The sequence below is a fragment of the Terrapene carolina genome, unplaced genomic scaffold (assembly GCF_002925995.2).
Source record: "Terrapene carolina triunguis isolate 2854851 unplaced genomic scaffold, T_m_triunguis-2.0 Scaffold633, whole genome shotgun sequence".
NCBI classification, from domain to species: Eukaryota; Metazoa; Chordata; order Testudines; family Emydidae; genus Terrapene; species Terrapene triunguis.
Genome location: NW_020664984.1, coordinates 2,000,077 through 2,021,018, shown reverse-complemented (window position 1 = coordinate 2,021,018; position 20,942 = coordinate 2,000,077). Strand labels below are relative to the sequence as shown.

The 20,942-nt window shown below is 49.1% G+C and overlaps 1 protein-coding gene across 1 annotated transcript in view; it reads right to left on the bottom strand.

Annotated features, from left to right (window-relative positions):
- Positions 1–16,977, bottom strand: part of LOC112106571 (cytochrome P450 26B1) — a 31,133-nt gene extending 14,156 nt beyond the window's left edge. The window contains exons 1-2 of the mRNA XM_026659553.2: positions 16,501–16,977; positions 12,394–12,618 (exon numbers count right to left, since the gene is read on the bottom strand). Of these exons, the coding sequence (XP_026515338.1) occupies positions 12,394–12,618; positions 16,501–16,704 (429 nt within the window). The 5' untranslated portion in view covers positions 16,705–16,977. The remainder of the gene's footprint in view (positions 1–12,393; positions 12,619–16,500) is intronic.
- Positions 16,978–20,942: the final 3,965 nt, after the last annotated feature.

The following is a 20,942-nucleotide window of genomic DNA, read 5'->3' as shown; positions in this document are numbered from 1 at the left end:
CCGCCCCCGCGCAAACACCCCGCCCCCCATCACCTGCCAAAGAGACAGGGAGGGTTAGTCTAGGGATCCCTTCCCAACTCTGAGGAGAGGGTAGGCGGCTACTCTGACGCTCAGAGAGTTGCTCCATTGTCAGAACTGGAAGCCCACCTCCCCCGCCTACCGCTCTCTTCTTACGTATGTCGCCTCTTTGTCTGCCAGCAGCTAGAGCCAGGACAGACCCACTGAGTCTTGTCTAGCCCATCTTGCTGCCAGCTAGGGTCTGTTCCCTGTTGTACAAGATGGCCCGTACCCAGCACCTCCAACTCCAAGAAAGTTTGGCTGGCTGGCCCAGCCGCTCCCTAACCCTGGGTATATCAGGATTCACTTGCACTGAGATTTATCATGGGCTCACCTCCAATGCGTTTAGACTCAGTATTCACACCTACGCCTCGAACAGCTCCCGCTTAGACCTCTGTAACCAACCACCCTGGCTCCTTAAAATACTTCATCTCCGTCCCCCCTCAAGCCTCTTCCCTCAAAACTAAATAATCCCACTTGCCAATGTGTTCTTCTGTACATTCCCCTCCCTGGTCTGGCCTGGCCCCCCTTCCAACTCCCCAAGAACGCTCCAATGCAATGGAGCGGCTTCCCGGTTGCAAGGGGGATTCAGTCCCAACCGCTCTCTCCTTCGCAAACGCATCCCTTCCTGCTTCTAGGCTAAAATCCCTGCGCCCTCTAGTGAACATTTGCCGAATAGCTCTGGTCTTCTAGTCTAGGGAGTCAGGAGGGAAGGGAGGAAGGGAAGGTTAAAGCACAGAAGGGAAGGGGAGGCAAAGGAGCCTCCTTTTTCTCAGATGAATTAACAGCAAAAGCTTCCTGCCAGCAAGACCTTATTAGGCTGCAGGATGGTCGCCCAAGGAAAGGGGAGAAACCCCCTTTGCAGAGTCATTTCAAGTTAGACTAGACAGGCCCCCGAGGCCCGGTCTGTAGGGAACAGTCCTGCACTGCCAGGGAAAACCGGACTGGCTGACCGGATCTATAACGTTCTATGGCTGATATGAGACTCACCCAGGCCCTGCCCGATTCTCCACTTAGGGTGACCAGATAGCAAGTGTGAAAAATCGGGACAGGGAGTGGGGGGCAATAGGCACCTATATAAGACAAAGCCCTGAATATCAGGACTGTCCCTATAAAATCAGGACCTCTGGTCACACTATCCCCACCTGGAATCCACACCTTAGTCAGGAGGTACATACATCACTGGGTTTTAGACCCAGATTTATTCCCCTTCCTTGTGCTACACAGGTCTGCTGTGATCCTTGTGGCTTGTTAGTCAAAAGCTGACTCTGGAGTCAGAGGGGATAGAAAAATGCGTACTCCTCAAAGAAATTACTTACCCCCCACACACGCATGCACCCTTTCGCCCACGAATCAGAAAGAGAGCCCACCATCCAGAATGCGGATTAGCCGACCCTGTCTGGAAACTTCCGAATACACCTCTTCTTGCAACAAAAACAGGATATTTAAGGATTTACGGTTATCCTAAGGCAGAAAATTCTTGCCCGGTGTCTCAGCTCCCTGGATCCACAGAGAGTTCCAGCTACACGTGACAATGAGAGGTGCCTCTTCCCTCTCTGATGTGAATCCCACAGACCTATTGCATTTCAGCTATTCCCTGAGGCACACCAGAGAGGAGAAGCAGCATCCCTTTATACGCCTTTGGCTCATCCCCACAGTGTTTTCATGGACAGTTATCTTGTTTGAAAGAGGTGTGGTTTAGTGCATGCACGGTTTCTTTTCAGGCCCTGAAAACGAAACCCTCCATTTATCCGGTGCCAGTACAGCTCTCATCACACTGCCCACTCCAACGTGCCTCGACCCTGGCCTCTCGGAATAGGTGAGACGCTCAGTCTCCATGGCCCATTCAGTTCCTGACCTCAGCTATTGCTGACGCCGATGGAGAGTTTGACAACACGGACGCCTGTCCAGCAGGATCCGGATTGAGATCCATGAGATTGATTTCACATTGGCCACTCAACAGCCATCTGGCAGTCACTACAGACCTGTGTGGGACTCGAACCAGCGACTGAGTGGCAACAAGCTTCCTGATTTCACCACCACTAGGCCCAGAGTTGCTCTCTTCCTGCTGCTCAACCCCAAAGAGGAGGGAACAAAGACTGTTAATGAAAAGCCCCATAGGAAGAGGACTGGCCTCTATGCCCTTTGAGAACAGGCCTCTGGAACATGGCTGTCCCATGAGTGGTGACTCAGTGCTCCCTGGACATGACCTGAGTCCATCAGACTCGCCCCTGCAATGTTTGGAGCGGGATGCCAGCTAGGACAGGTTCGTATTCCCTGCTTCCCTGAGTTGTTGGTCCAGCCCTAGAAAATGAATACGCTAATAGCACGTTAACACAACACTCTCTGTTGAGCGCCAAAGGTTACTTTGGCTGCAGTGGTTGTCTCTCAGCATGAGCCCAGGAAACACCAAACAGTTTCTAAACCTTGACAGGAGAGGTTTATTCACCTCAGTCAAGGGCCAGACAAGTATTTGCTCCAACCCTGCCTTCCCAATTGTAGCCACATGATAGCGGATGTCCTCCTTCCTCCAAAGCATCAGTGCTTGGCCACGGCCAGAGGCAGGATACCCGACTTGATGGCTCAATGGCCTTGCAAAGCTTATGTACCCATATTTTTGGATCTGGCTGCCTGGCTCCCGAGCAGGAGGGTTTATGGAATGGAAGGGAAAACAAAGTAAGATGCTGCCAGGCGCTGAGAAGTCACAGACAAGGCCACCAAAGAAAAATACTTGAAAAATACTTTTTCAGCTGCTATTTTTACACTTGGCAATGTACGTAAATGGGCTTCTTCATTTCACACACACACACACAGAGAGCAAAGATACGAGGCTGATCGCTGCCTTTCCGGCGCTCTAAAAGCCATCTGTGCTGTGCAAGAGGTAAAGAGCCTCTGGCCGGAATATCATTGAACAAGACGGATGGCATGTGCCACATGCAGAAATTGACTAGTAGCCTTTTAGAGTGGCCCTTCCCATCCCCCATTCCCATCTTCCTCAGTGGCATATTGTCATCAATTGGCAAATACATTGTTGGAGGGATTTGCGGCCTCTTGAGAGATAATTGGTAAGGTGGAAGCTAAGAATCTGAACTACATGGAGTTTTCTCATCAAAGCCCAGCATTGTCTAAACTGTGGGGCTGTGCACAGCCTGCCAGTGGGGTGTGTAATGCAGAAATTTCTCCCGGTGGAGGATGAGAGAGCAGTGAATCCGGTTGCAGTAGGGACCCGAAGTGACAGGTCAAAGCCAAAGAGGTTGCTGTCAGCCTCAAAGGACCCTTACCGGCAACTCGAGTTGGTTGGAAAATTTTTGAGAGAACAGTTTTCCATCGGAAAGTGCCGCGTCATCGGAACGGAAATGTTTTGCAGGACTGCATCGGTGGTAATTAAATTTTTGGCGGGAAACATTTTAAATGCATCATTCCAACTTTACCTTGTTTCAATTCAATTTGTCTCCATTTATTTTGTTTCTGCTTTGATATTCTATTAAAATTAAAATGTTGATACTCTACCAGAGCTATATATTACAAATATACATAAATATTGTATATTGTCATATAACGTTTCAACACAACTGCCACAAAACAGTTCAATGTTAACACAACAAAACGTTTTGATAGTTTCAAACTGAATTTTTTTCAGAATTTTCATTTTGTGGGAAAAATTTGGGGGGGGGGTTGGTCCAATTCGGAATGAAAACAAATGAATGGACATTTCCAATTTCCGATCAGCTGTCCTGAAAACCCACTGCTTCCTTGGTTCTGAAGACTAAGGACTTCCTCCAAAGCCCATTCAAACCAATGGGAGCCTTTCCACTATTTCAGCAAACTGTCGATCAGGCCCTAATAACATAGGTCATTTTTTTCCAAGCGTTCGTCAGAAATGGGGACTGGCTGCCTTATGGGGACCAGGATACAAAGCCTTAAACCTACATGGCAGCAGCGACCAGATGCTATTACCCATCCAAAGGGTGTTCATTAGACGCGATGAGGGGAGCTCTCTCATCTCTGTCCAATCCCGGTCTGTCATGTTTTACATCCCAACCTCCCCCTAATCCTCCCCTCTGGCTCAGTGACCATGGGAGCCTGAAGTCTCCTGCGAAGCACATTACCAAGCCAGCATGTAGGGAGAAGTGCCCCTAACCCTGCCTGTGCTGTACAAGTGTAGCAAGAGCACCAAGAAATCAAAGCCTTTCCCTACGTCCGATAAGTCACAATATTACCAGGGCCCTAACCTCACTCAGCAACATGGGTTCTATTTTAATCCCCTCTTGAACCTTCAACATATATCCTTGGTGGAGTCAGTGACCCGCACTGGTATGGGCCACCGGGCGATACAGCTGCAGGGACACCTGTGGCCGGAAAAGCTAAATTAGCTCACACACTGATCCCCAGTCGAGAACTGCTGCTCAGCTAACAAGGAGCCCGGGGCCCCCGGCCCAGGTGGATCGTTTGATTTTTTTTTCCATGGTGAGTTTCCGAGACTCCAGGCTAGGCTTGGAGTGACAGAGAATCCCATTAAGTGTATTTGGGAGGGATAATAGCCAGCGTCCCTCTGTCCATTGCCCTTGTAGTAGGTTAGGAGGATCCAACCCTGGGGAAATAGCTATTGTGTGATGCAATCTGGCCCATTCTAAAGGCAGAATAAATGTGCTCTTAGGAGTGCCAGGCAGGGATGGGTTAGCAGGATCCAAAGATGAGGGTGACTCCATCAGAGATGGGGACATCAGCCCAGCCCTGCCTTCAGCTTTGTTGTCTGAATCTTCAAGGGGGAGAGGAAAGTTCCCAAGAGCTACATCCAACACATCCCTGGCAATTACCATATTTATCCCAGGGCTTAAACACTCTTCAATTTCCATCGATAATTAAGGTTCCCTTGTTTTCAGTGGTATTCCCTCGGCCCTTTGCACAGGTGTAAAGAACAGTGCAAGGTGCAAGGCAGCGGAGAATAATGCAACTAGAAGTAACCGCATGAAAGTAAGAGCAGGAAAATGGAAGCAGAATCACAAGAAAAACTGCCTAGACAGCAAGATTCCTTGGACTGGAAGAGCACTCAGATACCAGAGCAATGAGTGGGATAATACAACCTAAATAGAATCGGTAGTTGAGACACTTAGAAGTGGAGGATGGATTAGATCACTTAAAGTTGCTACCCAATCTCTGTGATTCGTACATGGCGTTCTATACTCCCTGCCCTGCTCTGTTGCAGTACACTGTTGAACCACTGCTATGTTGCACCCCAGAGATGGTTGTGTTTCCAGGGTAGGCAAAGAGCATTTGGGGTAAAGCACTACCTTAAATTTCTAGATGTCTCAGAGGACATCTGGCATCTTTGGATGATAGTAATAATAATACCCAGCTCTCGTATAGCGCTTTTCATTAGCAGATGTCAAAGCGCTTTACAAAGGAGATCAGTATCCTTATTCCCATTGTACAGATGGGGAAATGGAGAAACAGAGAAGGGAAGTCACTTGCCCAAGCTGGTTAAACAGGGCTCTAGTGGAAGGTGGAGGAAGGCCAGGTGGCCTGCTTAGAAAAGCCTATGCTCCCAGGATATCTGTACGGTTGCTAGTGTATGACCAAAGGGATTGCACTGTAAAACATCCTTAAAGCTTGCAAGGCATTTCAGGATGAAAGGTGTTATGAAAATGCAAAATATTATAGGAGGCAGCATATCCACACGGGTGTTTTTTGTTAAAGCTCTTGGAGTTACCCTGGATTTTCTCTGAGAGTCAGATCCGGTCTAAACTCAGGGAGCCAGCCTCAGTGACAATCTCTCAGTCGGGACATGATCCTGCACAACAGGAGTCTTTCCACTGACTCCAATGGTCTTTGCATCGGGCCCTTTGCATGTGAACTAAAACTCATTGGGCCAGATCCCCTAATGGTGCAAAGTGGCGTAGGTCCACTGATGTGCCAGCTGAAAAGTCCGTGGAGCCCTGCTGATTCACGCCAGCTGAGGATCTGGCCCCATTGGCTCAGGACGGAGGAGATGGTTTCCTTTCCGCCATATGATTTATACTCCATGGCAACACGGGCGAAAAGGTTCAATGGTAAACGTAAAATATTTTAAGAAGTTGGATCAGGGCTTTCATGATGTGAAAAGGTACCTTCCCGCCCCCCTCCCTTTGCCCCTGCCCACAGCAGCTGGTTTGTATTTGGTTGTAAATTTATGGCCCCTTTTGTGTTCTTAATCCTCTCGCAAACTATATTAAAGCCTCAGACCTTTCTACTTGGTGCTAATAAGCTCAACACTTGTATGCCTCCGAGGCAGAACATTAACTGTGGTGTGGTAATGAATGCTGTAGTTTCGGACACTGGAGTAGTGAGACAAAGCAGGCCACTTGGCTTATGCCACAGTTTGCTTCCTCCAGAACTCCCAGGGTCTGGGACTTGGGGGGATGGGGAGGGGTTTAAGCCAGCTGTGTCTGTTTTTAGGACTGCCATGCTGGAACAGACCAAGAGTCTATCTAAACTAGGATCCTGTTATCAATACTGAATGTTTCAGAAGAAGGTGTTACCCTTCACCCCATACACACACCATAATGCAACTACCTGTACAATACTACCCCATGCAAGAGAAAATTCCTTCCTGACCCCAATTGGATGACCTGTCTATGCCCTGAAGCATAAGAGCTGAGAGCCTTCCAATTTTTTTATTTATTTATTTTTTTTTTTTGCTAGCCAAGTTTGGCTGCAGAAACTATTATTATTCATAGAAACGTGTGATTCATGTTACTTGCATTTCCTTATTGGTCATTCACATTTTACAAAGCACAAACCCATTTCCCCTAAACCCCACCACACAGCAGATTTTTCTCCTCATCTCTTACAGGTAAATATGGATTTCAGGTCATGTCCTCCCAGGACCCAAATCCTTTGCCAACCCTAAAATACATAGGGCCAGATTCTACTTTAGCATATGCTGGTATAAATCCAGAGCAACTGCATTCACTTCAGTGGAGTTGTCCGGGTGTAAATGAGAATAGAATTCAGTCCATAATATTTAACTATTTAAATATATAATAGAGCCCTCTCTACATGGCACGTAGGATACAGCATTCAGTTCTGAGTGGTTAGGAACCGGAGAGGGGCCAATACATTAAGGGGAATTGAGTGAAGCGTAACAAAAATGAGCAAGGGGCTGATTTATTAGAAGCCTCAAAACAGCGTGAATGTCTGCAGTGAGGATGACCAAGATTGGGGTATGACATCAGTCTGACAAGTACTTCAGAGACTGAATTGGGGTAACACCAAAGAGGGAGAAGAATTGTTTAGGGTGATCTAAGAAGGGATAGCCCCAGGGATAAGACTGAGCAAAGGAAAAATCATAGGCTAAATATCCGGCAGACGTGTGTGGAACTGTTCAAGGGCAGGAACTCCTATCAACCGAGGAGCTGATTTTAAAAGGCGATCAGCACCCGGGATTTCAGTGGGAGAGACAGGTGCTCAACCACTATGAAAAATTAGGTCCTTAGACAAACGTATTGTACTGCAGGGCACAATCCCGTACTGGCAGACGGATGCAAGAGCGGAACCCAGAGCAGCGCATCTTTGCCTACTATGCAGACAGCGTATGATTTCAGGAAAGGGGCGTCTCATGCTTAGACTGTCAGCAATTTAGAGCAGGGGCTGTTCTTTTGTTCTGGGTTTGTCCAATGCCTAGCACAATGGGGCCCTGGTCCATGACTGCGGCTCTGAGAAGCTACGATAATACAAATCATAAACAACAACATTATAACGGCATCGCCTCGCTGGGTAAACTAGCGCCTGTATTTGTGACAGCTGGAGTGTTTTCTGTGCCTGATCACACACCCTAGCAGGAGGGAGCCTCGGCTGCAGTAGCTATTTTCAGTCTCATGCGCTCGGTTTGAAGTGGCAGACTGTATATTTACAAGCTCCCTCCATGTGGGTGCATGGGGTTGGTGCTAGTTTGCTGCATAAGCCCAAAGCTGGAAATGGTTTTTTCAAAGCCAACTAACGTTCTTCTCTAACGTCAGTGTAAACCCTGTGATCCAACCACAGTAACAACCGCTAGGTACATATTGATCTGGGGCTTCCAGTGCTTGCAAATGTTCTTATCCCTCGGTTTCATCTTGGGCCAAGGATGAAGCCACCTTTGATGATATCAGCCATAAACAGATATGATTGCTTAAATGTGCAGTCCTGCCAAGGAGACTGCATGCAGCTCCTTTCTCACCTTTCCACCCCAGCCCCTGAGCTGTTTGGTTCTGGAGCAAAGCGGTTCTTTAGCCACAGATGTACACTCCAATAAAGACTGACGAGTTAATTTCCCAAAGGCAAGCTTTCTCCAGTTTATATTCCCTTGGACAACCACATGCGGAGGAGTTTTAATAAACAGAGGAGGGGAAAGCCGTGAGCTGCCATCGCTACAGACTTTTTAATACAGCGTAATAGGAATACTTTGTTCTTCTTTAGCACCTTTCATCCCAGGATCACAAAGCCCTCTACAAATGTTAAGAGATTAAAGCCTCAAGCACAGAGAAGTCAAGTGATTTGTCCAAGATCACAGGCTGTGGCGAAAACCTAGCTCTCCTGATCCAAGAGTCCATGGCAAAGCTAGGAATAGAAGTACCTAATCGTCCAAGCTCCCAGATCCTGGTTCTAACCCCTACTCCACAGTAGCTCTGCTTCACCTCAAACATTCTCATTGCATGAGACGTTTTGACCTGGAATGGACAAAGCGATGGAGATGAATACTGCAGAGAACAATCATCCTTCATTTCGCTCTCCACTGGGGAGAGACTAGATGATGTAAAACATCATCTTCTGTCGATAAGGCATCGGAGAAAACCTGCCACATGGCCCAGGCTGTTAAAGTTGTCCTAAGTATATGACTTCCACTTCCTCACATGCCCTGAAGCACATTCTTGCTAACATTCCCTTCAACACCAATAGCAGGATGAGAAGAGTTAGAAATTAATAATAATAACTGCAAAACAAATAGCAGCTTCGGATCGAGACTGCTTTATCCAAAAGAAACCTGAGACTACCGTCTGTGGCAGGGCACCTGACCTGACAGGACCTTGGGCTGGTCATCGTCTTGTCTACACCAGCCAGAGTACAGAGATACAGCCAAGAACAAAATGATCTTTGTTTTCTTCGTATTTGAAACATGTTTGTCTGATTTCCAAGGGAGTAACTTACTTAGAACTGCCTCCCATCCAGGGCAAGGACATGCTTGTGTGCATGGAAAAGAACGATTCAAGTGACTGCCGGGTAAATAGTTGCACTTGGGCACACACCAGATGCTGACAATCAAGAAAACAATAATTGAGAGGAAAGCTGACCAGGGAAGGCAAGGGAACCAGACTAAGTTTTTTCAAAGGAAACTGATCCAGCAAGCTTAATCAATTTTCAGCAACATCTACTGTTGTACCAGAGAAAACTTAACAGTCACCACAGAAAAATACCTCATTAAAAATGGTTAGCATCTAAAAATGTCTCTCATTCTCCCTTCCCATCCCCCATGCCCCTAATCCTTGAAGGTAGCTTGTGTTTATTTATGATGTCAGCCAGAATTCAAATGGAAGGTAGGCGTAGACTAGCTGAGGAAACAGCGTATAGGGTTCGGATGACACCAAAATCTTATTCGATTTCAGCTCCGCTCAAGTCAAAATTTTGTGAGAATATTTGGTGTCATGAGGTTCTGGCCACATTCTAATTGGAAAATAGGCCCCCGAGTTTTGGATCAGACATGGAACCAAACCATGTGGGCTGGGGTTTGCAGATTGGGGAATTCGGATCTTAACATGCGGTCCCTTTCCACACTCACAAAACTTGGCCTGCATCTAGGGGATGTTGTTCCCCCTCGGTAAAAATAAAGTAACTGGTTTAATGTGTCGAGAGAAAGTAAAGGCATAGGATGGAAAACTCCCCTTGTGAAATGCTTATCATTCAAGTTCTGATGTCAGCACCTCGGTGTTCAGTTGAGGTACAAATCATTAGTAAACCTGAAGGGCTCTATAGGCAGGTGTGAAGACCTTTTAAGTGTATTCCCTTTCCATTACCTCATTCCCATAAGCTACTCTCTTCCCCCACTCCTCTATTTTTTTTCCTGAGGTCTAAACTTCATGGTTTTATTAAAGCTTCCACCTACTGAGATTTCAACCAAAGGTCCTCAGCTCCCCCTTGTTTGCAATAAAAAAGAAACATCTTTCCTTCCCTGAGGGAAACGAAAAAATATTTACATGGACCTTCGAGTAATTGTTTGACTCTGCCCCCTTCCTCAGTAGGAAACTTGAGGGAGCTGAAATTGCAGGCTTCAGCATAGCTCGGTTTCCTTCCTGCAGCCGTCCCAAAGTTAGCATCGCTTTTTTCAGCATTGTATAACCAGGCCTCCTCTCCTCTCCCTCAAGCCTCCCAAGCTACGCCCCCATCATAGAGGGAGCAGGGTCATCTCTTTTGTGTGCAGTATCACACCCACCTCCTGACACTACAATGGGGCGCATTGCTATATACTAAAAAAACCCCACAACAAATCAAATTTGCAAACTGGAATCCAATACAATGAATTCTATTAAATTCTCTGTAGGTTCTTATACTGTGCTCATCACTGGAGTGTCCGAGCATCTTCCAATAGCGCATTAAGAGATGGGATTAAAATCTCTCATCTTCTCCCCAGGGGGATAAACGTGCATGGTAGAGTGTTTTGTTTTGGTAGGGTGTTCCCCCGCCCCAACACACACACACAGCCTGCTTTGTGTTTATGTTAGAGAAGGCAAGGTCAATGAACCATTATGGGTCTTCAGTATGCAACAGTATACCTGGGTCCATTCAGCATGCAGCAGTACTGTGAGATAATGGTTACAGTCTTATATGTTTTGTGTCTCTTATTCTACTGTCCAAATGAAAGAAAGCTCAGAAAAAGCCTATTTTCTGGTGAGAATCAAAGGGTACATGGGGGAACCAATTGCCCCTCTGTAATCTAGGCAATCCACAATACAAATACCTGGAGGTCAGGCCACCATCTCGTGCTAATGCAGTGCATGATGGGCCCAAATGCCAGTGTTTGTCTGCTAACGCCCAGATCTTGCCATGAGCTCTGTGTGGGCCCCTGGGTGCAGAAATTCTGCCTGCACGGAACGCATTGCAGGATTGGTGCCTGGGACTGTAATCTCTAGGGAAGAGCAAATGCTGCCATCCTGATCTCTGTTACTCCAGAGTAATTCTCCTGAAGGCAATGGTTCCCTACAGTGTATATTCTAAGAATTGCCCTTTCCTCTGTGCTTAGATCAGGTGTATTATGATGAGAGAGCTGTTAGCGTGCTGGGCAATGCATCGGTCGCAGAGGAAGACAGAGGGACAGGTGCTGCTCTCAAGTTACCCTGGGGGTTAGGTCAGTGAATCAGAATCTGAAGTCAGTCCTACAGCATCGGATTTCAGCCCTTCCTGACTGAGATCAGAACCTAGCCCTGGGAGGTCGCCTGGGTTCAGTGCAATGCCCGGCATGCTGATGAAGCTCTGTAAAGAAAACCAGAGCCCAGCACAGAGGAAAGCAAGAGACTGCTCCAAAGGCACTGTAAGGAACCAGTGGGTGCTGGCTGGAAACTGCCGTTCTGCGCCTTCGAAATAACAACGTCATTGTCTCTCCCCTTGCATTCACAGGGTCACAGACAGCCTCCCCCGCCCCCGGCACAGCCCTGGCGTTGCCCTTTTAAGAGGGGAGCTGATGGAAAGAAGCTGGCGCTGCCGGCGTCCCTCCCTGGGCTGAGCTCGACCAGCAGCAGCAGCGCCCTCTTAGCAGTCGAGCTTGGAGCTCGGCCGGGCGGGCCCTTGTGTGCTGAGCCCCTCGGTGATCGCCCTTCTCCCGGCGGGTAGGCAGAGCTGCGGGGAAGCCCGCACCAGCCGGCTTGCCAGCCCTCACCCCCCCCCCCCCCTCCGGGCCCGCTCGCATCTCTCCATCGCCCTTTTAAATTCCTCAAAGGACTCGCGGGGCTGCCGGCAGCGTTCGGAATTTCGAACGCTCGCCCTGCCGCGTTCCATTATCCGAACGCCGCGACTCTGCTGGGGGCACCCACGTGCCGGGGGGAGAGCGGCCCGACCCGCAGGGGACCCAGGGTCACAAGTTTGCTGCCCCGCCCAGGAGCTGGGGGGGGGGGGAGTCCCCGTGCTCCCCTCTCCCCCTTCTGTGGCGGAGCAGGGACCCAGCTCCCGGGGGGCGGGGGAGCTCTGGGACGGGGGCCCACTCGCCTGGTTGGGGCACCCCGGGGGTTGAGAGTGGGGGAGGCATTAAGCTCGCTGCCGCCGGGAGTGGGGGGTACCCTAGTCTCCCTCCCCGCAAGCTGCTCGCTGTGGGGTGCGGGCCCCGCCCCTTACCTTTCTCTTGTGCCGGTGGATGTCCCCGATGGAGTTGGCCACCGTGTTGGGTCCAAGGAGCATCCTGGTGCTCCGGGGCCACTCCGTGCTCACCAGGTGGTGCTCTCCCATCAGGATCTTCCGCACGTTCTCGGCGCCGGTCACCCGGATTAAGGGGCGTCCCAGCAAGTGAGTCTTAAAGACGTTGCCATATTTCTCCCTCCTGGACGATTGGAAGCAGGATCCCTAGGACAGACACACACACACACACACTGAGCCTGGGGACAGACAATCACTTATGGGCACCGACTTTGATCCCTAAGGACAGGCACCTTTATTGAGATCTCTGTGGCTTTTACTGAAAGCCGGGGAGGGGGTCAAAATGTTAGTAAAGGAGTGGGGGGCTCCTCTCTTTTCTCACCGCGTCCCCCCACTTCCCTCACGCTCCCGCTTGAGGTGGGGAATGCCCTAAAAGGCGCTCCTTGGGATTTCCCAGCGCTGTGATGAGGAGGGGGGGGGGTCGTGCAGTGCACTGGCTTTTCCAATATTAGGGGCCCAGCCAGGAAATGTATCCCTGTCGAAACCTCCCTCTCCGTTTAAAGATCCCGGAAAATATTGTGGAGGGGAAAATAGATGATGAGCCTGCAGTGTGGCACCCACCCCAGTGACCTTTGATTCACCCCCAATGGGAGGGTGAAGGCTCCTTTAACCCCAATCAAAGAAACTTGTTCCAAGACCATCCCTGTACTTTGCAGCCCCTCAGGAACTATGGCCACTAGCCAGTGGCTAATAACAGAAGCCACTGATCCCACAAGCTCCCCGTTGGATTTATGATGAAAAGCAGTTTAAAGGGGAAAAAATATGCTACTGTAGTTGCACCGCATAACAGGGAGGAATGCAAACTGGCTGCTGTGCAGGGAGAGACACATAACTAGACAGATGCCAAGCAGGTCTTGGGCACGGTCTGGAGAGAAGTTTGGGGAAAGAAGGTGGACTTGGGGGGAGGGGGCTCCCTTTTCTGGGGCGTCAGACCCACCGGCCCGAGGTCCTCGATGTGTGCGAAAGGTCAGCGAGGAGAGACGGCATAGTTTAGCGGGAGGCAATGGGTCAGCGATGCGGGAAAGTGATGATTTGACAGAGGTTTGGACGTGGGTAACTGGGATGGGTTGAGTAATGTGAAACCAATAGGGCGTGTGATTCTATCCCAGCAAGACTCGGGGGCAGTCTGGCTGGATTGGGTAATGACCGGCATTAAGGTGCATATAACCAATGCTAGTAAAATGATCTCGAGCAACAGGCGGTTGGGAAACACCTTGGTTGGTGGGGGGCAAGAAGGGGGGGGTATAGACTGAGACAGCCTGGTGGAATGAACGTATCTATCTAGACACGGTTTTGCATAGCTGCGTGAAATCAAGTATCCTTAAAACTTATCAGGTTGGACTATCAGGGGTGTTGCCGGCTCCCACCAAGCTTGGAGGAAGAGGTCGTGTTTGTCACCTCGATACACTCAAATTCCCTGGATCATCAGGCTAATTTGGAGAACTCTCCTCTTGTCCACACCCCGTCATTGAGTGAAATGCTGGACCCTGGGCGATAGAGAGGCATTGTTTTCTCTGCCTGGCGCCCTAATGAAGTTAGGGAGTCCTCCTATTACTAATCTTATCCACTACCTCCAGACAAGAAACGTACTGAGATCTTGGCGTCAAGTTCCTACCCCCTTGCCAATGAATGCACAAACTTTACTTAAAGTACCGTGATGGCGAATAGCACGAACACTGGTTGTAAGTTGCTCGGTCCCCAACACAGGTAGCTCTGTTTCATGCTACTCTTCTCTGTCTGCAAGGGTGAATTAATGACCAAGTCTTCCAATGAGGGCGGATTTAATGGGCCAAGGATTTATCCCATAAAGAACAATTCATTCAGGAAACCAAAATAACCGACTGCCCCCTTTCAGTTTCATAACATACCAAAGCTTTAAAACTTTTCATGAAATCTGAATTACTTTTAAAGGGTGTAATTGTCTTGGGCTAAGTCAGTCTGCAGATTCTGGAGTTTTAATAACTTTTCCACATGCGCGGAGGTTCTTTTGTCATAGAAAAGGGGCACAAGGAGGCCAAAAAAAATTGACACTCCCCCCCCCCCGAAAAAAACCAGAAAGTTTGTGAGAAACTTTCAAGTTTGCAAAAGGAGCTTCCCCTTTAAATACAATCGCTTGGAAGAAAAAGTTCCAATCTGCGCTTAACCATTGTAGCTACACAAACTGAAGTGATGTTTAGGGGGGGGTGTTTATTTTTTAACAAAAGCGCGGTTGTGAATTTTCGATGTTTCAGGTGACCCTGTTTCTTGATCTGCGTAAATATAATTAAAGTGCTTTTTGTGGCATTAATAAAGAGTTATTTGTACAGCATTTCCACTGCAGCACAAAGGCCACCTTTATGTGGTAGGAGTTTCGAGTGGAGTCCAATTTATACAACATTTTGTATTTTTAGCCCTGGACTCTGTTTGGATGGAGCCTGTGGAAAGGGAGAACCCTTTTCTGGTCCCCCTGTAAAAATCTGATAAATTTCTTTAAAAAATAAAGCACCATTGAAAGTGTGCAGTTAACTCTTTGGCTGCTGCCAGAAGGTTGGCGCTCTCCTCTTTTACAAGTCGGCTGGCGTGGAAAGAGAGGGTCTCTGGCTGGGTGTTTCCAGAGTTTGTTTTGATTCTGTAACTTGTTATGGCTAGAAATGTTGGGGTCCGAGGGGGGGGGGAAAGGTGCTACCGGCATGCACACACACCAGCCCGATGCATTTTATGTCTTGTTAGCACCGAAATGTGCGAGGGGAGGAATCCGCGCAGAAACCAAGAACGTGTAAACCGGTGTAGCCTCCTCTTCCCAAACCAACCAATGAAATCTGACCTTTGCTCGTTAGAGCATCCTTAAAATAATACATTTGCTAATTCCAGGCGGGTTCCCTCCTAAACCAGTCGAAATGTATTTAACCGGAGTGGTGAATGAAAGCCACCGATCTGTGCATCGAACAGCCTGGATATTGAATTGAGATAGTCTGGACACTTCAAAGCACTCGTTATTGACAACAGATTGTACTGTGTTTTCACAGGGTATTGGGGATTGTTCGCTAATAACCAGCCACGCTTCATCAGTACTGCTAAAAGTTAGTTCTCGGACCAGCACACACCGTCATCCGGTGGTGACTGTATCCAGGTCTTTCGGTCTGGGGGTGATCAAATTCCACAAAACGCTGTTCAGCCTTTAACAAGGCTAATCCCGGGTTAATCTAACGATTACCTACAAATGCTTCCCACTCCAGTGGATCTGAGTTACACTGTTTATACATCTCATCTAATCTATGGCAACAACTGCAAATCAGAATCACTTCCCTTCTATGGCTCCTGAATCGACAGTCACCGAGTTTTAAACCAGCAACCCCGCTGCCGGGGGTCGGGAGTCGCTTTGATTCCTCCAGGGTGTACTCTGACTTGCAGAAAGGAGCTGCTTTTACCTGGCTGACTAATGTAAATCTGTCCTAGCCTTAAAGGGGCAATGCACCCACTTGGGTAATGTTCGCTCCCAGGCTGGCTTGCAACGGAATTCTAAGAGGTACCCCTCGGGGCAGAACCATGCCCACATGGTGACCCCAGTCCCTGGCGATGATGGGGACCTTTCTGAAGTCTTAAATGTTCCCAGTTCACCCAGCCATCTGCTTGGGCAAAGGGGGATCATTTGTAAAGGAGACTCGCTGGTTTTTTAGTGGCCAATAAAACACAATTTCAACGGTCCCGATTTTTTGGCCTCCTCGAGCAGTAAATGGTCCCGATTCTTAAATGCACGGGGCTATTTCAATGAATGCAATTCCTGACCGGCCTGAGATTTGAGGAGGAAAGCCCAGACAACACTCAGCAGCTCAGAGCAATCCCCTTGCCATGGACATAAAGTGTTGCAAATCGATAGGCTTCCATTCAGCGCCTCGCTCTGCTTTGAAAACGAACCCCCCCACGCCCCCCCCCCAGAATAAAAGTGCCTCTGAAATCTTCCCCCTGCTCCTGCGAGAATGCATGATGCAATCCCACTGGTGCAAACCAACTGTCCCAGCCCACCTTAAATGAAGGAAGGGGAATCCTTACCTGGAGCAGCCAGTGGAACGTTTCTCCGATTAAGGGGAATCCCATAGACCCTTTAGGGATCGGTAACTTGCAGCTTTTGTCCCGAGTGGCTGCCCAGCGCAGCTGCCACAGCTGTTGGGACACTGCCAAGAGCAGAGTCAATGATACCAGGCATGCAGCAAGGGTAGCCAGCGCAGAAACCAGATCAAAACTTTCGAAAAGCATATTTGGAAGGAGAAGGAGGAGGGAGGGGGGGGGGAAAAACAACCCAAACCCTCTGAAATGCACCGCACACAGGCACAAAAAGGCAAATAAAAAGTCACCCACTGTAGCGCTTCATAGAAGGTGAGCTCAGAGCAGGGAAGGGGGAGGAGATCAGAATTTGGGGGGTGGGGTAGGGAGGTGTCTGGTTCTCTTCCCCCCACCACCAGCAGCAAAATAAGATTCCCCTCTCTGAAAACTTTTAAAGTAAACTTTTACAGAGCACACAGCCAAAAAGAAAAAGAAAAAAAACCCCACAAACTCGGTGTGTGCAATCAAATTAAAAAAAAAAAGAAGAAAAAAACCCTATGCCAATGCTATAGGTCTCTTTGCTGCCAATGCAAGCCAGAAAAATATAGCATCTCTCTATAGCGTGAAATCATTCAGCAAAGCTCTGGAGAGATGGAGCAGGAATTAAATATATAAATAAAGAGAGAGAGAGAGTTATCGAGCTATATATAGGCTGGTTATTGTAAGCCCTAGACTTTTCTCCACTGGATTGCTGTAAAGAGGGAGGTTTGGTTGTTAAATCCTCTCTCAATGTGAGTTTGAGTAAAAAAGAAAGTCAATGTGTGTGTTTATATAGAGGCAGGGAGGCTGAGTAATGGGCAAGCAGCCAGCCTCCCCCCCCCCACACCCCCCTTCACTTCAGAGGACTTTTTGGAGGCGGGGTGAACGTCTAGGCAGACCGGGCGCTGGAGCGTGCGAGGTTTGGCTTCAGTCCCAGAAAAGAGACAGCCGGGGAGGGCTGTAGAAGGATCAAACTGAGTTTTTCATTTTCCTGTCTGCTGGAATCCACACCTACAACAAGGAGATAAACAAACAGGCGCTCAGCCATGTGGGGGCATCTTTCCCAGCCCTGGGCTGTTGCAGCGGCTTTCACCTGGAAAGGGGCGAGGGGAGGGGGGGGTGACTGGGGCATCCCCTCTGTTTGCAGCCACTTGTGTTTATTGCTTCACTGATTTTATTTTTGAATGAGATTTTTCTTTCCAGGGTGTCTCATGGACACACACCCTGCCGCAGCAAGAGGCGAGCCCAGGAGGAGTCTACAATTGATTTACACCAGGGTCTCTGGAGATCAGCCCGCTTCCCCACTCCCCCCCCCAGAGACTTTAAAATTACTCCACAAAATAATCTCCGGTCCCGATCCGACTTTCTGGTTCTGCATGAGCAGCCCGTGCGCTTTCACTGGGGCAAAAGGCTGAAGGGAAGGTGTGTTTGAAAAGACACCGCTGCATTTCATAGAGCACTGAAGTTTTGCCATCCCAGTTCGAGGGAGGCTGTCAAACTGTCTTGCTCTCCTTTGATTCCTCCTACATATCACAGTTCTTGTTAGCAAGAGTCTCTCCCGGCCCCCACCCCTCACCACACCCAAAGTTTGCTCCCCCCACACCAGGGAAAGGTATTCTCCAAGGGTCAGGGCTGGGTCGTTAAAGGCAGATTTGCAAAGAATTTGCTTCAGATTACAGGGGAAACAAAAGTTCATTGACTCCCCCCCACCCCACCCCACCCCACCCCCCAGCTGGTTTGAGTCTGGTGGATAGTGGGGCTCAGACATGGATGTAGCTCTCTCCCTCTTTCTGTGTCTCAGATTGTCCTGATGGTTTTGTTTTCTCTGAGTCAATGGCACCAGAGCCAAGGGTGAGTGTGTCAGCAGAGCGCCTAAAGGACTGGCTCTCCTTTGCTGCCCTGAATGCACTTCTAGCTCGGAGCATGGACTAGGAGAGGCGCTCAACTCGCTCCCCCACCCTCTCTAGTCCTGCCCTCTTCAGAGCTGAATTCTCCCATCGCTTGGAGCCTCGCGGTTCACTCTTTGCCCTGTAACCCCACCTGGTGGACAGTTTGGATAGTGCACGGCTTCGAACAGCAGGTGAATGCAGACAAGAAGAGCGCATCTTTTCATTCTGCCTTCCAAGGGGGTTTCGTTTGACTGCTAAAGGACTTAGGAAACCAGGCGATCTCTTTTCCCCCTCTCTCCCTCCTGTCCACTTGTCATGTCTATCGGTGGTGCCTATTCAGCCACTGCTAAAGTATCTCTCGTTTTAAAAAAATATAGCCTAATCTGTGCAAACAGCTGGAGAATTTTATTCGCGGGTTCTAAAGGATGCCTAGACAGTAGGTTGTTGGAGGTAACATCAGATCCTCCACACCCCTGACCTATCAGTTCTTTGCAGCACCTACTATCCAAATGTAGGGGTCAGAACTAGAAACAGATCCCTGTCTCCTAGTTAAGTATGCGGCTCCCTTGCTGGGCACTGCAGGATAGAGGCCGCGTTTTCAACAACTACCCTCTCCGAAGCTCTTTGGGCCAGGAGGTCTCTTTACTGCCCCCCAAAAGAGGAAGGAGTTGGCGCTTGCAGAAATGAGACCGAGGCCATCCCAGATTGAATTTCCTGCTAAATCATTCTCTCCCCCAGCTGCTGGGGAGCCTTTCTGCCGTCAAAGGGGTGCTCGGAACTGCTAAACTGCTCTCAGCAAGGCAGGGACCCAGAGCAACAGCAGACCGTGCCCTCATGGCGGGCTGCTTCCCAGGTCTCTTTACCTTCAACAGGAAACAATGCTAGAAAGTCTGGTCTAAGGAGCAGCCCTGTGTTGGGTGGAGGGACTGGATGTCCTGGTGGTTGCTGAGCTGAGTCTAACGTCCATCTGCCTTTCGGTGCAAGTTCCTTGGTCAAACCCTGGCTCGGCAGGGAGTGGGGGTGATCTCCGGGGTCTATGATTAGGGTCAATGGGGGACCTGGTGCCCCCTTTTTCACACAGGCACCCATGTCTCCCCTACATTCCCACCCCTTTGGAGAAGAACACGGCGAGACCGGTGGGACCACCGGGCAGCCACTGAACTCAGCCTTGTGTGGCGGTTCTGCTTCTCTGGGCCCAGCCTTTCCCCACCTTCCTTCCCAAGCATCTTCCAGATAAGCCAGCTAGTGCATCCCCAACATGTGGAGTGATCCATTCCCCCCACAGACCTTTACTACACAGGGCTACGGGGGAGCAGTCTGGCCAGGGGGTCTAGCGGTTAAAGCAGAGAACAGGTGACCTGGTTCTAGTCTTGATTCCATCATTCAGCTGCTGAGTGACCCTGGGCAAGTAACGCAAACGCTGTGCCTCAGTTCCCCCCACCATGGCGATAATAATACCTGCCTTTGAGAGGTGCCTTGTGTTCCTCCCACTTTCCAAGCAAAAGCAGGAGGGGCAGGGAGGGTGGAAAGGTGGGAGCAGCTGCTTCCTGGCTTCCTTGTGAACAGAATGCTGGGCATCGTTAAGAAAGGGATAGATAATAAGACAGAAAATACCATATTGCCTCTATATAAATCCATGGTATGCCCACATCTTGAACACTGCATGCAGATGTGGTCGCCCCATCTCAAAAAAAGATATATTGGAATTGGAAAAAGTTCAGAAAAGGGCAACAAAAATGATTAGGGGTATGGAACGGCTGCCATATGAGGAGAGATTAATAAGACTGGGACTTTTCAGCTTGGAAAAGAGATGACTAAGGGGGAATATGATAGAGGTCTATAAACTCATGACTAGTGTGGAGAAAGTAAATAAGGAAGTGTTATTTGCTCCTTCTCATAACACAGGAACTAGGGGTCACTAAGTGAAATTAATAGGCAGCAGGTTTAAAACAAACAGAAGGAAGTATTTTTTCACACAACTCAGTCAACCTGTGGAACTCCTTGCCAGAGGATGGTGCGAAGGCCAAGACTATAACAGGGTTCAAAAAAGAACTAGATAAATTCATGGAGGATAGGTCCATCAATGGCTATTAGCCAGGATGGGCAGGGATGGTGTCCCTAGCCTCTGTTTGCCAGAAGCTGGGAATGAGCGACAGAGGATGGATCACTTGATGATGACCTGTTCTGTTTATTCCCTCTGGGGCATCTGGCATTGGCCACTGTCAGAAGACAGGCTACTGGGCTTTGGTCTGACCCAGTATGGCCATTCTTATGTTCTTGGTGCCTGGTTGAAGTCCCTCCCTCCAGTACAGTGGGCCAAGCTGCCTCTCTCCATGGTGTGCTCTCCTCAGGCCCTGATGGATTTCCAGTAGGAAATCGCTGTGCGAATCAACGCATTTGCCAAGCAGCTTTCATTCTCCCTTCACATCTTTAATGCCCTCTGGGGAGGGAGGGTGGGCAGAGGCAGTCAGAGGCAGGGCCACCGGGAGGAAAGGGGAAACCTGGAGCCTCCACCTCGCCATG